We start from the raw sequence: 18,772 nt of genomic DNA on the forward strand, positions 1-18,772 counted from the left end.
GCTTCCGTAGCTCCTTATTTTGTTGATAAGGGTCTTGAGCCGGTTGTATGTTTGAGTTGGCTCCTCGCCCCTTATCATCGCGAACCGTCCAAGCTCGCCCTCCACCAACTCCATTTTGGTGAGCAAGGTAGCGTCATTTCCCTCATGAGAGATCTTGAGGGTATCCCAGATTTGCTTGGCGTTATCCAAGCCACTCACTTTGTTATATTCATCCCTGCACAATGAAGCTAGAAGAACAGTAGTAGCTTGTGCATTCTTATGGATTTGCTCATTAATGAATATAGGACTATCCGAACTATTAAAGTGCATTCCACTATCTACAATCTCCCATATACTAGGATGGAGAGAGAATAGGTGACTACGCATTTTGTGGCTCCAAAATCCGTAGTCCTCCCCATCAAAGTGTGGGGGCTTGCCGAGTGGAATGGAAAGCAAATGTGAATTTGAACTTTGCGGAATACGAGAGTAGTCAAAAGAAAAGTTAGAATTAACCGGTTTCCTTTGCTCGTAGTCGTTGTCGTCGTCGTCCTTTTGGGAAGAAGAGGATTCGTCGCTGTCGTAGTAGACGATCTCTTTGATGCGCCTTGTCTTCTTCTTCTTCCCATCTTTGCGCTTGTGGCTTGAACCCAAGTCGGTAGACTTGTCATTCTTCGGCTCGTTGAAGATAGACTCCTTCTCGTTGTTGTCGACCACCATCCCTTTTCCCTTAGGATCCATCTCTTCGGGCGATTAGTCCCTTTCTTGAAGAGAATGGCTCCGATACCAATTGAGAGCACCTAGAGGGGGGGGTGAATAGGTGATCCTGTAAAACTTAAACTTATAGCCACAAAACTTTGGTTAGGTGTTAGCACAATTATGGCCAAGTGGCTAGAGAGGAGTCAAAACACAATAACCACAAGAAATCAATCACAGAGATGACACGGTGGTTATTCCGTGGTTCGGCCAAGTACAAAACTTGCCTACTCCACGTTGTGGCGTCCCAACGGACGAGAGTTGCACTCAACTCCTCTCAAGTGATCCAATGATCAACTTGAATACCACGGTGTTCTTGCTTTTCTTTTCTCAATCCCGTTTGCGAGGAATCTCCACAACTTGGAGCCTCTCGCCCTTACAAAAGATGTTCACAGAGAATCACGGAGCAAGGGAGGGATTAGCAACTCACACACAACACAAAGATCACAGCGAATACGCACACACAAGACCCAGACTTGAGCTCAAGAGACTAGCACACTAGAACGGAGCTCAAATCACTAGAATGTCGAACAAGTGCGTAAGATTGATGTGTGAGTGATCAAGAGTGCTCAAGGAATGCTTGGTATTCTCCTCCATGCGCCTAGGGGTCCCTTTTATAGCCCCAAGGCAGCTAGGAGCCGTTGAGAACAAATCTGGAAGACCATCCTTGCCTTCTGTCATCGGGCGCACCGGACAGTCCGGTGCACACCGGACACTGTCCGGTGCCCGATTTCTTTCCTTAACAGGCGCAGCCGACCGTTGCCGACCGTTGCAGATCTGGCGCACCGGACAGTCCGGTGCACACCGGACAATCCGGTGCCTCCTTCCGACCGTTGGCCAGACCACGTGTCGCGCGCAGATTCCGCGGCCAACCGTTTGCTCGGCCGACCGTTGGCTCACCGGACAGTCCGGTGCACACCGGACAGTCCGGTGAATTTTAGCCGTACGCCGTCGGCAAATTCCCGAGAGCGGCGTCTTCAGGTCGAGGCAGCCTGGCGCACCGGACACTGTCCGGTGCACCACCGGACAGTCCGGTGCCCCAGACCGAAACAGCCTGTTGGCTGTACACAGCCAACATTCTCCTTTCCTTCTTCTCTCTGTTTCTAACACTTAGACAAATATATTAGTACACAAAACCAATGTACTAAGACTTAGAAACATACCTTTACTTGTGATTTGCACTTTGTTCATCCAAGGGCATAAGTTCACATTTAAACACTTGTGTTTGCACTCAATCACCAAAATACTTAGAAATGGCCCAAGGGCACATTTCCCTTTCAGTCGGTACGTGGGGCCGACGGTGATGACCCCGTTTGGGCCCGGCATCTTGAGCTTGAGGTAGGTGTAGTTGGGGATGGCCATGAACTTCGCGTAGCATGGCCTCCCCAATACTGCATGGTAGGTTCCTCGGAACCCGACCACCTCGAACGTGAGGGTCTCCCTTCGGAAGTTGGAGGGTGTTCCGAAGCAGACGGGAAGGTCGAGTTGTCCGAGGGGCTGGACGCGCTTCCCGGGGATGATCCCGTGGAAAGGCGCAGCGCCTGCTCGGACCGAGGACAGATCAACACGCAGGAGCCCGAGGGTCTTGGCGTAGATGATGTTGAGGCTGCTGCCTCCGTCATGAGGACCTTGGTGAGCCTGACGTCGCCGATGATGGGGTCGACAACGAGCGGGTATTTCCCCGGGCTCGGCACGTGGTCGGGGTGGTCGGCTTGGTCGAAGGTGATGGGCTTGTCGGACCAGTCTAGGTAGACTAGTGCCGCCACCTTTACCGAACAGACCTCCCGACGCTCTTGCTTGCGGTGCCGTGCCGAGGCGTTCGCCGCTTGCCCACCGTAGATCATGAAGCAGTCGCGGACCTCGGGGAACTCTCCTGCCTGGTGATCTTCCTTCTTGGCGTCGTCGCGAGCCCTACCACCCTCCGCGGGTGGCCCGACCCTGTGGAAGTGGCGCCGAAGCATGGCGCACTCTTCAAGGGTGTGCTTGACGGGCCCCTGATGATAGGGGCACGGCTCCTTGAGCATCTTGTCGAAAAGGTTGGCACCTCCGGGGGGTTTCCGAGGGCTCTTGTACTCGGCGGCGGCGACAAGGTCCGCGTTGGCGGCGTCGCGTTTCGCTTGCGACTTCTTCTTGCCCTTCTTCTTGGCGCCGCGCTGAGTTGATGCCTCGGGGGCATCTTCCGGTGGGCGGCCCTAGGGCTGCTTGTCCTTCCGAAAGATAGCCTCAACCGCCTCCTGGCCAGAGGCGAACTTGGTGGCGATGTCCATCAGCTCGCTCGCCCTGGTGGGGGTCTTTCGACCCAGCTTGCTGACCAGGTCGCGGCAAGTGGTGCCGGCGAGGAACGCGCCGATGACATCCGAATCAGTGATGTTGGGCAGCTCGGTGCGCTGCTTCGAGAATCGCCGGATGTAGTCCTGGAGAGACTCTCCCGGCTGCTGTCGGCAGCTTCGGAGGTCCCAGGAGTTCCCAGGGCGCACGTACGTGCCCTGGAAATTGCTGGCGAAGGCTTGGACCAAGTCGTCTCAGTTGGAGATCTGCCCCGGAGGCAGGTGCTCCAACCAGGCGCGAGCGGTGTCGGAGAGGAACAGGGGGAGGTTGCGGATGATGAGGTTGTCATCGTCCATTCCACCCAGTTGGCAGGCCAGCCGGTAGTCCGCGAGCCACAGTTCTGGTCTCGTCTCCCCCGAGTACTTTGTGATAGTAGTCGGGGGTCGGAACCGGGTCGGGAACGGCGCCCGTCGTATGGCGCGGCTGAAAGCCTGCGGACCGGGTGGTTCGGGCGAGTGACTCCGATCCTCCCCGCTGTCGTAGCGTCCCCCACGCCTGGGGTGGTAGCCTCGGCACACCCTCTCGTCGAGGTGGGCCCGACGGTCGCGGTGATGGTGCTCGTTGCCGTGGCGACCCGGGGCCGCATGCGCTGTGTTGCGCGTGCGCCCGGTGTGTACCGAGGCTTCCCGCATGAATCGGGAAGTCGCGGCGCGATGTTCCGAGTGGTACCCCTGCCTTCGGGAGGCGGAGCTTTCGGCCCGTCGGACCGCGGCGCCCTCCAGGAGATTCTTGAGCTCTCCCTGGATTCGCCGCCCCTCGGTGGTTGATGGCTCAGGCATCGCGCGGAGAAGCATTGCTGCTGCAGCCAGGTTCTGGCCGACTCCACTGGAAGCGGGTGGCGGCCTTACCCTGACATCATCGGCGATGCGGTGCTAGAAGCCCTGGGGTAGATGACGCACTTCCCCGGCCGGAGGTTGGCCCGTCCATTCCTGCCCGACGTCCCGGCGGATCGGCTCAAGTGTTCCTGCTCCCTCGTCGAGCCTCTGCACCCCGCGGATTTGCTCGAGCTGTGGGTCATGACCCCCCGCCTGAACGGGGACCACAGCTAGCTCCCGTAGGATGTCAACGCGAGGCACAAGCCAAGGGAGATCACCGTTCTCCGGCATACCAAGATGGTTGCCTTCGGAGGGATCCCCTAGATCGACGTGGAAACATTCACGACTTGGGCCGCAGTCCTCGTCGCCGAGGCTGCGGCTACCGTCGGAACAGTCAGAAAGGCAGTAGTCGCATGCGGTCATGAAGTCCCGCATGGCACTGGGGTTACGAAGTCCGGAGAAATCCCAACAGAAGTCAGGCATGTCGTCTTCCTCGGACCCCGAGGGCCCGTAGGTCGAGGCGTCCGTCAGCCGGTCCCAGGGCGACCGCATACGATACCCCAGAGGGTTTGGACTCGCCTCTACGAGAGCGCCCACCAAAGCGAAGTCGCTTGGCGGGTCGAGGCTGAATCCAAAAGGCGTGAGATCGGAATCGGTGGGTACCTCTTGGTCGACGAGCGGTGACGAAGTCATGTCGGGGACTGACTGCACCGTCGTCTCAGGTACGAGGGTGACGCCCAGCAAGCCTTTCGCGAGCGTGCTGGCATCGTCCGTCTGCTTAGGATTGGCGTGTTGCGGGGAGACGGCGCTCGTCTTCGTCTCAGACGCGAGGTCTATGCCCAACGTGCCCCCCGTTGGGGCGCCGGCGCCGTCGACTCGCTCGACAGCTGACGAGGCGCTGCCTCCTGCTTGGCCTTGGTTGCCCCGCCTCCTCCTCTGTCGGCGGAGGAGAGGGCGGGGTGAGCTCGAATGTTGTTCTTCCACCGCGCGGGGAAGACGTCGTCGATTCCACCGCCGGCGGACGGGCTGTCGGCCGCCATTGTCGTTGTCGCACGGCGGGGGAAGGAGTATCATGTCGTAGCTGCCGTCGAGGGACACGAACTCAAGACTCCCGAAACGGAGCACCGTCCCGGGCTGGAAAGGTTGCTGGAGACTGCCCATCTGGAGCTTGACGGGAAGCTGTTTGTCAACGCGCAGCAGGCCCCTACCTGGCGCGCCAACTGTCGGCGTTTCGAGACCGGGGGGTCCCTGGACCGACGAGTAAACTGTCGCCTAGTGCCCCAGCCCAGATGGGTCGGCGCGAGATGGAGCGCAAAGGGGGGAAAAGGTAGCCGGAGAGGAGAGAGGTGGAAATCCCGCGGCCTTCGTGTTTGTCCCGCGCCCAGGTCGGGTGCGCTTGCAGTAGGGGGTTACAAGCGTCCACGCGGGAGGGAGCGAGCGGCCTCACGCGAGCGCCTGTCCCGTCCTCTTCCCCGCGCGGCCAACCTTCTGTAAGAGGGCCCTGGTCCTTCCTTTTATAGGCGTAAGGAGAGGATCCAGGTGTACAATGGGGGGTGTAGCAGAGTGCTAACGTTTCTAGCGGAGGAGAGCTAGCGCCCTAAGTACATGCCATCGTGGCAGCCGGAGAGGTTTTGGCACCCGGTTCGTGTGGTGTCGTGGCCGTCAGAGGAGCGCTGGAGCCTGGCGGAAGGACAGCTGTCGGAGCTGTCGAGTCCTTGCTGACGTCCTCTTGCTTCCGTAAGGGGGCTGAGAGCCGCCGTCGTCATAGAGCGTGCAGGGCGCCATCATTGCTTGTCTGGCGGAGCGAGCCAGATGGGACGCCGGTCTTGTTTCCCGTAGCCTGAGTCAGCTTGGGGTAGGGTAATGATGGCGCTTCCTGTTGACGTGGTCGGTCCGTGCCCTAGGTTGGGCGATGTGGAGGCTCCTCTGAGGAAGAGGTCGAGTCTGTCTTCCGAGGCCGAGGTCGAGTCCGAGCCCCTGGGTCGTGCGAGGCGGAGACCGTCGGCTGAAGCCAGGGCTGAGTCCGAGCCCTAGGGTCGGGCGAAACGGAGTTCGTCGTCTTCCGGGGCTGAGCCCGAGTCCGAGCCCTGGGTCGGGCGGAGCGGAGTTCGCCGTCTTCCGGGGTTGAGCCCGAGTCCGAGCCCTGGGTCGGGCGGAGTGGAGTTCGCCGTCTTCCGGGGCTGAGCCCAAGTCCGAGCCCTAGGTCGGACGGAGCGGAGTTCGCCGTCCTCCGGGGCTAAGCCCGAGTCCGAGCCCTGGGTCGGGCGGAGCGGAGTTCGCCGTCTTCCGGGGCTGAGCCCGAGTCCGAGCCCTGGGTCGGGCGGAGCGGAGTTCGCCGTCTTCCGGGGCTAAGCCCGAGTCCGAGCCCTGGGTCGGGCGGAGCGGAGTTCGCCGTCTTCCGGGGCTGAGCCCGAGTCCGAGCCCTGGGTCGGGCGGAGCAGAGTTCGCCGTCTTCACGGGCTGAGCCCGAGTCCGAGCCTGAGTCGGGCGGAGCGGAGTTCGCCGTCTTCCGGGGCTGAGCCCGAGTCTGAGCCCTGGGTCGGGCGGAGCGGAGTTTCCTATGGTGCCTGAGGCCAGACCTGGCTGCCTGTCAGCCTCACTCTGTCGAGTGGCACAGCAGTTGGAGCGGCGCAGGCGGCGCTGTCCTTCTGTCAGGCCGGTCAGTGGAGCGGCGAAGTGACTGCGGTCACTTCGGCTCTGTCGACTGAAGGGCGCGCGTCAGGATAAAGGTGTCAGGCCACCTTTGCATTAAATGCCCCTGCGATTTGGTCGGTTGGCATGGCGATTTGGCCAGGGTTGCTTCTTGGCGAAGACTGGGCCTCGGGCGAGCCAGAAGTATGTTCGTCACTGGAGGGGGGCCTCGGGCGAGACGTAGATCCTCCAGGGTCGGCTGCCCTTGCCCGAGGCTGGGCTCGGGCGAGGCGTGATCGAGTCCCTCAAATGGACAGATCCCTGACTTAGTCGCACCCATCAGGCCTTTACAGCTTTGTGCTGATGGGGGTTACCAGCTGAGAATTAGGAGTCTTGAGGGTACCCCTAATTATGGTCCCCGACAGTAGGCGTGTGCTGTTGCACGGCGTGTACAACAGCAGCCCCAGACTCAGGGCGATCGGGTACTCGCGGCGCAGAGGACGCAACTTCTTGCTCCATCGCCAAATCTTACGAAGTTTCGGCCCGGTGCTCGATGATTCACACCATCATGCTGAGCGAGGGAACAAGCAAAAACTTTAAGCCTAGCCCCCTACCTGGCGCGCCAAATGTCGGAGGGTAAATCTCTTCGGCCGGGTGGCGAATTGCACCCACCCTAATTCCTAAAATGAGGAGGGGCCTAAGCGTCTTGCTTGTTACGAGGTTGGTGGATGAACACACGAGAGCACACGAGGGTTTAGAATGGTTCGGGCCACCGGGGCGTAACACCCTACTCCACTGTGTAATGTATTGTGAGTGTGAGCCTGGATTTGTCTTGTAACGTCGCATGCCTCCCCTTTTATAGCTGAAGGGGGGCATGCACAAAGGCACTGAGCCCCGACATGTGGGCCCAGGTACATAGAGAATATAACACTTGGGACTATAAATATTTGCTGTCGGGGCAATCCCCTTGTGTCCTATCGTCCGAGATCTGTGTATCTTCGGCGTGCAGGGGAAGTTTCTTGTAGAAGGGATAACACAGTGCGCTGCTTGGCACGGGCGCACTGTTTGCCAGCAGACCCAGCAGGCGCGCCGTCTGCTGGATGACCTTTACGCCGCCTGCCAGCGGATGGGACGGGACACATTAAATGCTAAGAGGACACGTCGCCCGTCAGCGCAGTGGCAGGCGGCGCGTCCTCTCCTCAATAAATGCAGGGGCTGCACAGCTTTACGTCATGCTCGGCCCGATGGCTTATGTCATGGGCCACGAGCAGCGGGTCTCCGCCTGAGCGGGAAGTGAAGGGCAAAGCCTGGACACGTGTCAGCACCGGACCTCTACTCACGCCAGGGTCCTCCTTGTTCCAGGACCTTGCTGAGGTTCGGCCCTTACTCGGAGGCTCCGGACTTATACGTATAGGGGTCCGGTGTCCTTCTGTGGAGGTCCGGACCCCACGATACATACTGGGATGTGTTGTCTTTTCTTGCCACGTGGCACCCTTTGGCCTGCCCATGCGGTGGGGTCAGGCGCCGTCCTCCTTGTGGCCTGGATACGTCGCATGGGTGCGGCGTCTTCATGCTGTAGAAGAGGGTACCCCTGATTTAGGGTACCGACACCGACTATTCCGGACCCGATCCAGTTTCCGATGATAAAATGCGGATAAGGAGACGGGAGAGGGGTTTTTCCGTTTGTTTTCATCCCTACTCGGGAGAGACCACATCAGCCGGGGAGCTTGTTGAACACTTGAACTTGCAGGAGGGTCGCTGGGAGGACAAGATTGGGTGGAAGCAGGCAGCCACGCGCTAGAGGTAAGATGGTGGAATGAAAGGCCCAGCTCGAACTAATTGGAGCTCAAGAGCACGTGTGCGCAAGAGGGGGTCAATGTCACACCCGGTTTTGGAAAGCAAACCGAATGTGAAACATGTACGTGGCAGGTTCAAAAAGTTACATACACGATGATTACATAATTAGACATCATCACACATTGTTTAAAGTAAATAGCGGAAAGGTACTTTATGACATCAAGATGTCGAATACATCCACAGAGTCTATAACATAATTATTAACATTACCAAAGTGCGAAATACGAATCGTAGTAGATAAGGCCTTCACAGACAGCTGTCTGGGGGTTTGCCACTAACTTAACTAAAACTCGTCATAGTTCTTGAACTCTTCAAAGTCCTCCATGTTGCCTGCATCTCCTCCTGAGCAATGAATACAGTGGGGATAACCTAGGGTGCGGACATGCGGTGGTTTTTTAAAGCAAGGGTGAGTACACATCAACGTACTCAGCAAATGTCCCGTTTGGCTAAAGTGGACTAGTTGTATGTGGAGTTGAGGTCAAGCAGTTGCTTTTAGTTCTTCAAGTATTTATTACTAATAGTACAACCAAATTTTAGTAATAAACCCCGTTATTACCCAAATGTACTCCATCCAAGAGAAAATACCAGAGATCGTAATTATAACCATCATCATTAACCATAATCATAAAAGTATCCAAGGTTCTTCTAATCAAAGAGGATCCCAAGGCCGTTCTTAACCGTAAGCATGACTGATATACCAGTTTCTAATATTCTACAGAGGTTGCACACTTTATCCACAATTCGTGATTCCCATTCTTCCCGGAGATCATGACTCTCCATTGATTACTACCAAGGTGACCTGCAGGGTCTCACTACGTAGCCTTTACAAAGATTTCTCAGACGTCATAGCCACCCGTTAGGTTTCTCCAGTTTGATAAACACAATACTTCTCCCCATAGGAACGGTGACTAAACAAACCAAATCAAAGAACCTCTGCAACCAGCCTCAGCAGAGCAAGTGTTGTGCCCGGACCCCATTGACGGCCCTACGGTGAAGCCAACTACACCTCAGGTTCCTCTAATTAATCAGCTAAGGGTGTCCCATTCCACTCTCATGGTTGCACTGTTATCCCGGGTGGTCACTCAATGGACAGGTCCTTACGGAGAGGTACTCAGGAAATAGTCTGAGTACCCTAAGTATCACAAGATCATCATCAAGATAACATCATCGTATCATAAATATTCACATCATGTTCGTTGATTAAGTTAAAGCAATAGCATAAGCTAACCATGATAACCCAAAAGGTAAACAACGATAAGGTAAATACAGATTAGTCAATCCTTAGGTTTCAATAAAGTAATGCGGGATGGTGAATTATAAAGTAAGTAGGACATAATAGGTTAGAGGACACTTGCCTTCACCAGGTTGTTTCTCAGGAAGATCTTCGGCAACACACTCAGGAACCATGAGCTGCTCGTTGTCGAAGCAAAGCGATCATGCATTCAATACATTTGGATAAAGATAAATGAACAATACACCAAGCATATGCAATCATGTGAACACAAGTTGGACAGAATAGTATAAACACAAAAGAGTAATCCTAGGTGCTACGGTGGATTAGTACATTTAGAGATTTGTGATTCCCTAAATATTATGGATTACATAATTTACTTCCACTAATTTTAGCGAGACACAAAATTATACTAGGGATAAATTCATACATGACATAGTATAAATCTCACAAAGTTAAATACCTAAGTATCATTATGGGTTTCCTCTTTATTTTCCTTATTTTATAAACAAATTATTACATACACTAACCTATAGCTTAGGCATAAAATTAAAGTGCCCAGACAGTGAATAATCATAATTTATGTGGACAGAGAAAAATCCTATGAACATTTTGCAATTTGAATCACCCAATTTGGAGTTCATATGAAAAAGATATGGAATAAACAAGATTTGAATTTTAAAGTACAAAATTAAGTCCAAAACTGTGATTAATTAAAAGGTCAGGGGTCTGTTTACAAGAGTATAGGGGCATGCATGCGAAACTTAAAGGACGGCGGGTTGATTCTCGTTAAACGGAGGGTCTCTTTAATAAAATTACACGTGAAGGGGTATCGGGCCATCTCGACCGCTTGATCGTGAACGAACGGTCGAGATCAGATCCGGCGGATGAGCGCGCGCGCAGATGCGCGGCGAGTGCACACAGGTGGGCCAGGGGCGTCAGCGACCCAGATGCGGGGCAGACTGACCGACCGGGCCCAACTGCAGGGTGCGGGTGATGGGGTGGATCCGAGCAGTCGGATCCGAATCAAACGGTTAGGATTAGATCTAGTTTAGTTGAAGTCGGGCCATCCGATTAGAATTGGTCGGTTAGGATGGGCGCCAGGGACTTCACCTTTGTCGGTTAGCCAGGGGCGGCGCTCCCCACGGACACGACGACGCCATCGCCGGAGGCGAGGCAGATCGGGGCTCCTAGGGCGCTAGGGGTCGGTCTAGATAGCTGAAGAGGTTGGGGATGACCTGACAAGCGTTATAGCGGGGTTGGGTTTGCGTGAACAGGACTGAGGCGGCCAGACTGTGGAGGGGGAGTCCTCGGCGAATCGTGAAACACTCCGGCGAGCAATCATGCGCGGCTATGTGCATGACAGGGAAAATTAGGGGTGGGGTTAGGACGACTACCTTGAGGGGAGGCTTGGGGACTCTCGAATGGCGCCTGGGGCACGGCGAGGGCACGGGTCGACAGCGGCGGTGCTGCGGCAGAGAACCAGTAAGTGCGGACCAGGCGAACGAGAGTGGGAAGGGCGAATCGAGGGGTGTCCCGGGTTGCGGGTGACAAGGCAAAGCTTATCGAGGCAACAGACACGGCGAGGGCTCGACGGCGACCGCAGAACGAGCGCGAGGCCACGGCGAGCGGCGTCGGAGCTCCATGGGCACGCGCGCAGAGCGAGAGAGAGGGTGAGGGTGCTCGGCTGAGGGCGCAACTGAGTGGGGGAGGGCGAGTGAGTGTGGGCGGCTCCAGAAAAGGCTCGTGCGCGTGGGGTGTGGCCGAAAAACGTGTGGTCATGGGCGCGTCCACGGTGGAGAGCGTGTGTGATTCGGGGGACGGTTCTGACGGGTGAGGCCCACGGAACAGAGAGGGAGCGGGCGAGCGAACAGTCTTCTGCGCTGATGAACGGGACCCGCGGATCAGCGAGAGAAGGCGTGCGCACGCGGATGAGTTTGGCGTTGACAAGTCCACCCCACCGTGCAACGAGAGGGAGAGAGAGGAGAGAGAGCGAGCGCTGGATGGGCTAACAGGCGGGGGCCGCATGTCAGGGGAGGGCGGACGCGCGGGCGCGCGCGAGGCTTAGATGGGCCGAGCTGGGCTGGTTGGGCTGAATTGGCTTTTTTCCTTTTTCCTGGAATTTCTAATGGCTTTTCTATTTATTTTCTCTAGGGTTTCAAAATCAAATTCGAACCAAATGCAAATTCAAACCCTTTCAAATATGTGCATCAAACAAAAGAATAATTTAGGCTGAGCATGATGCAATATTTCATGACTCACATTGTTTTAACAAAATAAATACTTAATCCCTCTTCTAATTAACTTAATTCTAATCAAAAGAAAAAGAGGGAGGGACTAGAGAGAGAGAGAGCCAAGTGATAACAACTGAATTTGGTAGATATTTAGAAAAAAAATTATACCCCCAAATTTAGGGTGTTACAGTCAAACTCTAGCGGATTGGCTCTAAAGATGGTGCGCACGAGAGGCTGAGCTCCTACTACGTACCAGACCTAGGGTTATGTCTAGCATTTTTAATCCACCTAAGATCTTTTTCGTTTATATCAATCCAGCTCTGAATTAGTAGGGATTGGAATTAAATTCATGTCACAATCCATGTTCCAAAATAATCCAAGCTCACTTAATTTTTTTATTCGGTTAAACCAACATTGATTATAGCCCAAGGGTTTGGGAATTTTTTGGAAGGCATGTATTCTATCTATAGCTCAATAGATATGGAACAAATCCATGAAGTTATTGCACAACTTTATATTATAATCAATGGATCAAAATAATAACTAGCTTTGAGAGATACATGGATTAAATAATGGATTTAATCTCACCAAAGGATTGGATGTGAGGTATGGATTCACCCAATTCAGATCCGAATTAAATCCATGGCAGGATTTCATCTCTTGTAACCGAACAAGGCCTAAACAAATAGAAAGACTGAAGTTTGGCCGAGGTAGCAACCATATTGGAAGCAACATGTGGCGAATATGGGTTGGATGACCCAAGAAATGGGAGACCTAAGGGCTTGTTCGGTTATTTTGATTCCTTATGGATTGGAAGGTATTGATATGAATTAGAATAGAATTTGACTTATTAGGGATTCAAACTCATTCAATCCCCTTCAATCCGAATGGATTGTGGTTCAAACGAACATACCCTAAGTGTGATATTATAAGACTTCTTGCTTTCGAGTTTCTACTCAAGTTGCTAGGCTCATTCGTTTGCTCGAAACATTTCTGTTCCATGCTTCTAACTAGAATGATACATTTATTTGCATTAATATGGATTGCTTAAAAAAACTATACACTACTTATACTACCATAAATATATATTATTATCAAGTTACGGGCTTAAACAAGTTTAATATTATAAGAAATGGTATGATTAAAAATAAGAAGATCATAGTGCTCCCTTTATACATACGAGAAGATTACTTAGACTAGCTTCGATGGTTGTCGCCCGACACCCCTCCCCTTGCACTGTTCACGTTTAAAGTTACGCCACAACTTCAATACTCACCCTTACCAGCTTCTCTACATGTCGGTCCCCTTTCATAGCGTTGTGTGCATGTAGTGTTTGTTAGTTGGTAAAAAATGATAATAGTTGATGAAAAGGTATGAAAAACAATATTTTATGGTTATAGTGGGATAGGGGGGATTTAGACTGCCCGCAGCGGTCGCCGTGCGGCCGCTTCCTCCCCTTGCATGGCGGCTACATGACCTCCTCTATCGGTGCATCGGTGCTCCCTACAAGGCACCCCAGGCAGCGGACCGCTTCTCTCTCCCCTGTTTCTGGCGTGCCACTGCTCATCTGCGCTAACACTGTTTGCTACTGTAGCCGCGGGCCCGCTAGTAATTGTTAGTAGAAGAAAAAATGATAGTAGATAAAAAGTAGTATATGAAATACTATTTTATGGTTGTAGTGGGGTATAGGGGGAGAAAATAGGGGGAACCGCTGCGGGAGATAAAAAAGTAGGGGATATAATGTTGATGATGTGACACAAAAAATGATATAGGAGGAGAAATTTAGGGGTAATCGCTGCAGATAGCCTTAGAGGTGATGGAATATGGATGACGTGGCACAAAAGCAAGGTATATGGTCGGAATTTAGGGGGAATTATTGTAGATAGCCTTAGAGAAACCTTATAGAGGGTCCTGGGCTCCTACAATGAACGGTCCTCAGACATTTTCTCGGGACTAAATTTTAGCCAATGTCATATAAAATATTTGAATACCTATTATAAGTATTAAATAGTCTAATTATAAAACTAATTATATAACTAAAAACTAAACGACAAGACAAAATTATTTTACCCAACTAATCCATGATTTGAAAATATTTATTGTAGGAACGAATCATGAATTATTTAGATTTAAAAGACTCATCTTATTGTTTAATTCTTATGTAATTAATTTTATAATTAGATTATATATAATACCTCTAACTAGTATCTAAACATTTGATGTGACATGTACTAAAATTTAGCCCCGGAACCAAACATGGCCTAATATATATGAGAGAAAATATTTGTGCAACGGAGTAGTTTTTTTAACAAATTAGCATACGAGGTCCTGAAAATGTTTGCCATTTTTGTTGGTTCTTTGTTCCAAATTAGACATATTTTATTTAACTTGTCATTTATAACATGTTGTCAGCTTGTATATGCATCATTTATATCAAAAGAAAAAACTTCCATATGCATGCATATCATGTACCAGCATGGAGTCTTTCTTTGTGCGTTTTAAATGGCATATACCTGAAAATCGACCAAGATCGTCCATGTATACTGGAACTAAAAAAACGGTCTTTTAAGGTGGTGCTCTTAGTTTTACTGATGTTCTTATTTTTATCATTAATCGTGTTTTTTTCAATAAAGCAGAAGTATAAAACTACGCAAAAAAATGGCTAAGGATCCATAAAAATAAGGAAGTTGATAAAACTAAGGATGCATGTCATTTCAAAACAAGAGATAAGCATAAAAAAACTAAAAATGAAAGATCCAATATTAATCTCAGAGAGGGTGTAGATATAAGGCCAGTCTCCATGCAGAGTTATATGCTACGTCAGATTTTAATAACTATGCCATCAGAACCTCTTTTTTTTTTATCTCTTCATAATTAATTTGTCAAATCATGAAAGCATGAAAATATCTGGCACAAGGATCAATCACAGAGAGGAAGCAGCAATAACATTAACCTGGAAATTAAGCATTCCATTATATTATATCTCCATCATCATTGCACTGCATACACAAAACAAGCAGGATTCTGCAAACCCTACAGTACCAAGCACAGCTACTAGTACCATTTCCCAGCAGCGCAGCAGGAAATGCATGAGCATCATGTAACCAAAAGGGGGGAGATATGAGAATAGGAATAGGAAATCCTGAAGAACAGCAGCACGTACGTGTGTGTTGATCGGTTCATCTCCATCGCGACAATGAGATCGATCTTAACACTAGATAAGCACCCGGATTAATCTATTGTTTAAGCCCTACCTCGCTCGGCTATACGCCTGCCTAGTTGAACACCGACAGCGGCAGCATGCACCCCGCCGCGTGCGCTTCCGCCGCCGCCGCCATCGCCAGCGCTATCTCGTCCCCGCTGCCGGCAGCGACGCTAGCGCTGCTGCTGCTGCCATCGCCATTACCATTGCCAGCCACCGCTTCGGGGTTGCCTGGCAGCAGTCGGAACCCGTGCAGGAACTGCGGGTGTGGCATGAAGAAGTGGTGCTGGTGCCCGTGCCCGGCGTCGGGGACGTGCGCCCGCACGTCGGCCCTCTCGGCCGCCGCGTCCGAGAGGGCCGGCGTGGAGACGGGAGGGGCCTGCAACGGCGGGGTCGTCGCGGCCTGCGGCGACGACTGGGACGAGGCGGACGGCCGCTTCCGGCGCTTCTTCTCGTAGGCGATGCCGCGCGCCTTGGCCTGGCTGTCGCGGACCTCGCGGAGGTAGAGGCGCACGGCGCGGGCGCCGAAGGGGTTGGCCTCGGGCCGGCCCCCGTGCTCCTCGAAGGCGGCGCGCAGGCGGCCGATGAGCGCGTCAAGGCTGCCCCAGGCCTGCCGCAGTGGGCACGGGCACGGCGCGGGCGGCGACGGGTGGCCGAAGAAGGGGCACCCCGGCGCGTGGACCTTGGTCTTGCCGAACTGGTCGAGGTAGCGCAGGAACTCGAGCACGTGCGCGCCGCTGCACCGCGCCAGCTCCAGCGGCGGCCGGTGGTTGCGCAGGTACTGCCCGAACGTGTGCCAGTCCCGCCGCTTCTGCGACTCGTAGCGGCTCGGGCGCGGCGCCTCCGCGCCCGCCGCCGCCGCAGCGCCCGGGCTGTCGGCCGCGCCTCCTCCGACCTGCATCTGCATGTTCTTCGCTTGCTACTCGCCTCAGATCTGCATGCAGCCCGCTCGATTAGTGCGACGGCAACGCCGGGAAACGAAATATCGATTCAAAAGACTGAAGTTTTTTCGCCGCCATCACCCATGAGCGAGTTGGATTACATGCTCCTTGTAGTGTGCTACTTATAATCCTGAGCTTGTGCAGAAGGGAGAGAAGCTTTCGGAAAGTGGGAAGACGAACAAATTGCAAAAAATAAGCTCGGGATTTCGTGGTCCTGGATCCTGCTGCTACTTAATCGAGAAAAGAGGAGTAAAGAACTAGGGTTTGCAACGGGGGAGACGAGATCAGCATCAGCTGGTCCAGGGCAAGTACGGCGTCTCTGAGGGCAGCGCATCCCAAGAATTGCCTGATCTGAGGTCAGCAGCTGCAGAGCTACTGCGGCAGCCTACCTAGAGAACTGGCGGGCCGCGCAGAGTGGCTGGAGAAGGGCCAGTTGCGAGCCGAGACACGCCAATTTCAACCAGCTGCGACTGCGAGAAGAAAACAAAAGAAGAAATCACACAGCAGCCGAGCTCACCTGAGCGCCGGACCCGCCCCGGACGGCCTCGACGCCCCGCGCTGGGCTCTGGTCGATCAGGCGGCGGCGCCGAGACGGGACGGGAGGCTGAAGCAGATGCGGTTTCCCTTTCTGGCGAGAGCTAGCTGCAGGAGGCGAGACCGCGAGAGAGACGACGAGGAGTGGTTACTACTGATGGAGGACCGAGGACGGGACGCTGGTGGCGATAGATAGGGTGGGCGTATATAGCTGGAGGCTAGACGCTGAGGGCGAGGACGGAGCTGCAGCTACCTGCCTGCAGCGTCGATCCGGTGGAGGAGGAGAGGCTGGCGGACGCGGCCGACCGGGCGGTGACCCCAATCATTTATGGCCACGGCGGGTGCAACAGTGCTCGCTCCGGAGGTAGGCGTAGCATGTATGCGTCCCTTGTCGTCTCGTCTCGTCTCGTCTGTCTTGGCGCACGCTGCTTGACCTACGTACGTACGCCAATACATGCGCGCGTCTAGTACATGCGCCAGGTTTCACTGTCCATCTATTCTTCTAGCTTGAGCGCAAATCCGTAGTGTACGTATGACTTGGGTCTAGCACTACCATGTCGGGGATGAAATTGGAAATAGGTTTGAACGCCCCTTGTTAGGCTATCTCTAGATTATATTTCAAACTCAATTAAAGTGCAAAAAAAAAAATGTTTCGTACGGTCGTATATACTCGATCTGCTGACTATAGTCTCCCAACATCAAGTGTTTTCTTAGGCAAATTAAATTTACTGATTTAGCCACTCCATAAAATAGATTTTACAAAAAAGAAGTCGACTATTTCAATAGACTCTGTAACTTCAGAACTCTATATGGCGAGTCAAATCCAAAAAATAGATAGCGGAGGTGTAGACGATGGATAGATGCTAAATTTGAAGAGCCATTTATAAAGTCTATCGGAGATGTTTTCTTCTAATAATAGCTAAACTTATCTTTACAAAATGATCTGTCTAGTTTCTTGGACTAGTTTGTTGGAGTCGCTCTGAGCTGTAGTAATTTAAAATGAAGTTACTACTCGTTTCTTCTAAAAAAACACAATTCTTGATCACCTTTTGGGAGTAAAAAATGTATCATTATGTTGCAATGGAAATGAGATATGACCAATCCTAATAAATTAAACGTGGCTTAAACTTTAATGATAAACAAAAAAATGTTGTGCAGTTAAGCTGATCATAACGTAAACTTACTTTGGTCCAAAAAAATCATTTTTAAGCTCGTTCTTACAAAGTCCACCGATTTACTAAAACCAAATAAAAGACAAAACTTAACGAATTCGTATTGTATTCGGCCGAACTAACTGTGCATCCGACATAGGCCAAACCGCCAAAGGCCTGGAAACCTAGGAGTGGGCCACGAATTTGCCATGACGCACGGCCTGGAGTAGCAGCCAACTTCACATTAGTATTTTGATCTTGAACGAACAACATGAATGACTATAAACACAACTCGCAAGTCTCAAGCTCTCTTTGAATTCATCTAAATCCAAGAATGCATGACCATTGGACGATCTGCTTAGCAAAACTCTAGAGCAAACCACTGACGACACACAACATCAGCAGCAACACACATGGATGGACTGACATGCAATGGAAGATCTCTATAGAGTCGCCCTTTGCAAATCTGACCGTACAAACAGTTAGAACGGGAAACAGTAACATACACTACTACAATTTGTCTCTATACAAGCGGTAGACTTTTTACATCACAGGCGGTTCGGTTAGAAAACCGCCTGGGATGTCCCAGGCTATTCGGACCGCCTGTGATGTATTAGTATCACAAGCGGTTTTTGTTTCGAACCGCTTGTGGTGCTCTATTCTTTTCACAAACGGACCGTAATGAAAAACCGCATGTGATTGTGATTTGATTACCATATTAATATTTTAATTTTTAACAGAAATATGAAAATACAATTTAAATGAATTAATATTTTAATTTTTAACAGAAATATGCAAATACAATTTAAATGAATTAATATTTAATTTTTAACAGAAATATGCAAATACAATTTAAATGAATTTTAATAGCACACATAGATAACTAGAGAGATTTTAAATTAATTGGCAACCACAATGCATAGTCGATCATACATGCTAACAAATACAATTTGATTCATATAATTTTTCATGAACTACCATTTTTCCGCATGTATGGCTTTAAGTTCTTATCAATTTTCTTTTCCACACGCTTGATTCTCTCTGGACCGTTAAAGACGAACATCTCTTCATACTTATTGTATTCCTCATCTCCGTCTCTCACATTCTCAGCTCCAA

General features: G+C 51.7%; 1 protein-coding gene across 1 annotated transcript; it reads right to left on the reverse strand.

Annotated features, from left to right (window-relative positions):
- Nucleotides 1-14,778: 14,778 nt before the first annotated feature.
- Nucleotides 14,779-16,791, reverse strand: LOC100192495 (Protein LIGHT-DEPENDENT SHORT HYPOCOTYLS 5). Its single transcript, NM_001137715.1, has 2 exons — nucleotides 16,489-16,791; nucleotides 14,779-15,964 (listed from the first exon to the last, which is right to left on the reverse strand). Exon 2 carries the CDS (start codon nucleotides 15,935-15,937, stop codon nucleotides 15,104-15,106), a length of 834 nt encoding a protein of 277 aa, NP_001131187.1. The 5' UTR covers nucleotides 15,938-15,964; nucleotides 16,489-16,791; the 3' UTR covers nucleotides 14,779-15,103.
- Nucleotides 16,792-18,772: the final 1,981 nt, after the last annotated feature.

This window comes from Zea mays, chromosome 9 (genome assembly GCF_902167145.1).
Source record: "Zea mays cultivar B73 chromosome 9, Zm-B73-REFERENCE-NAM-5.0, whole genome shotgun sequence".
In the NCBI taxonomy this organism is placed as follows: Eukaryota; Viridiplantae; Streptophyta; class Magnoliopsida; order Poales; family Poaceae; genus Zea; species Zea mays.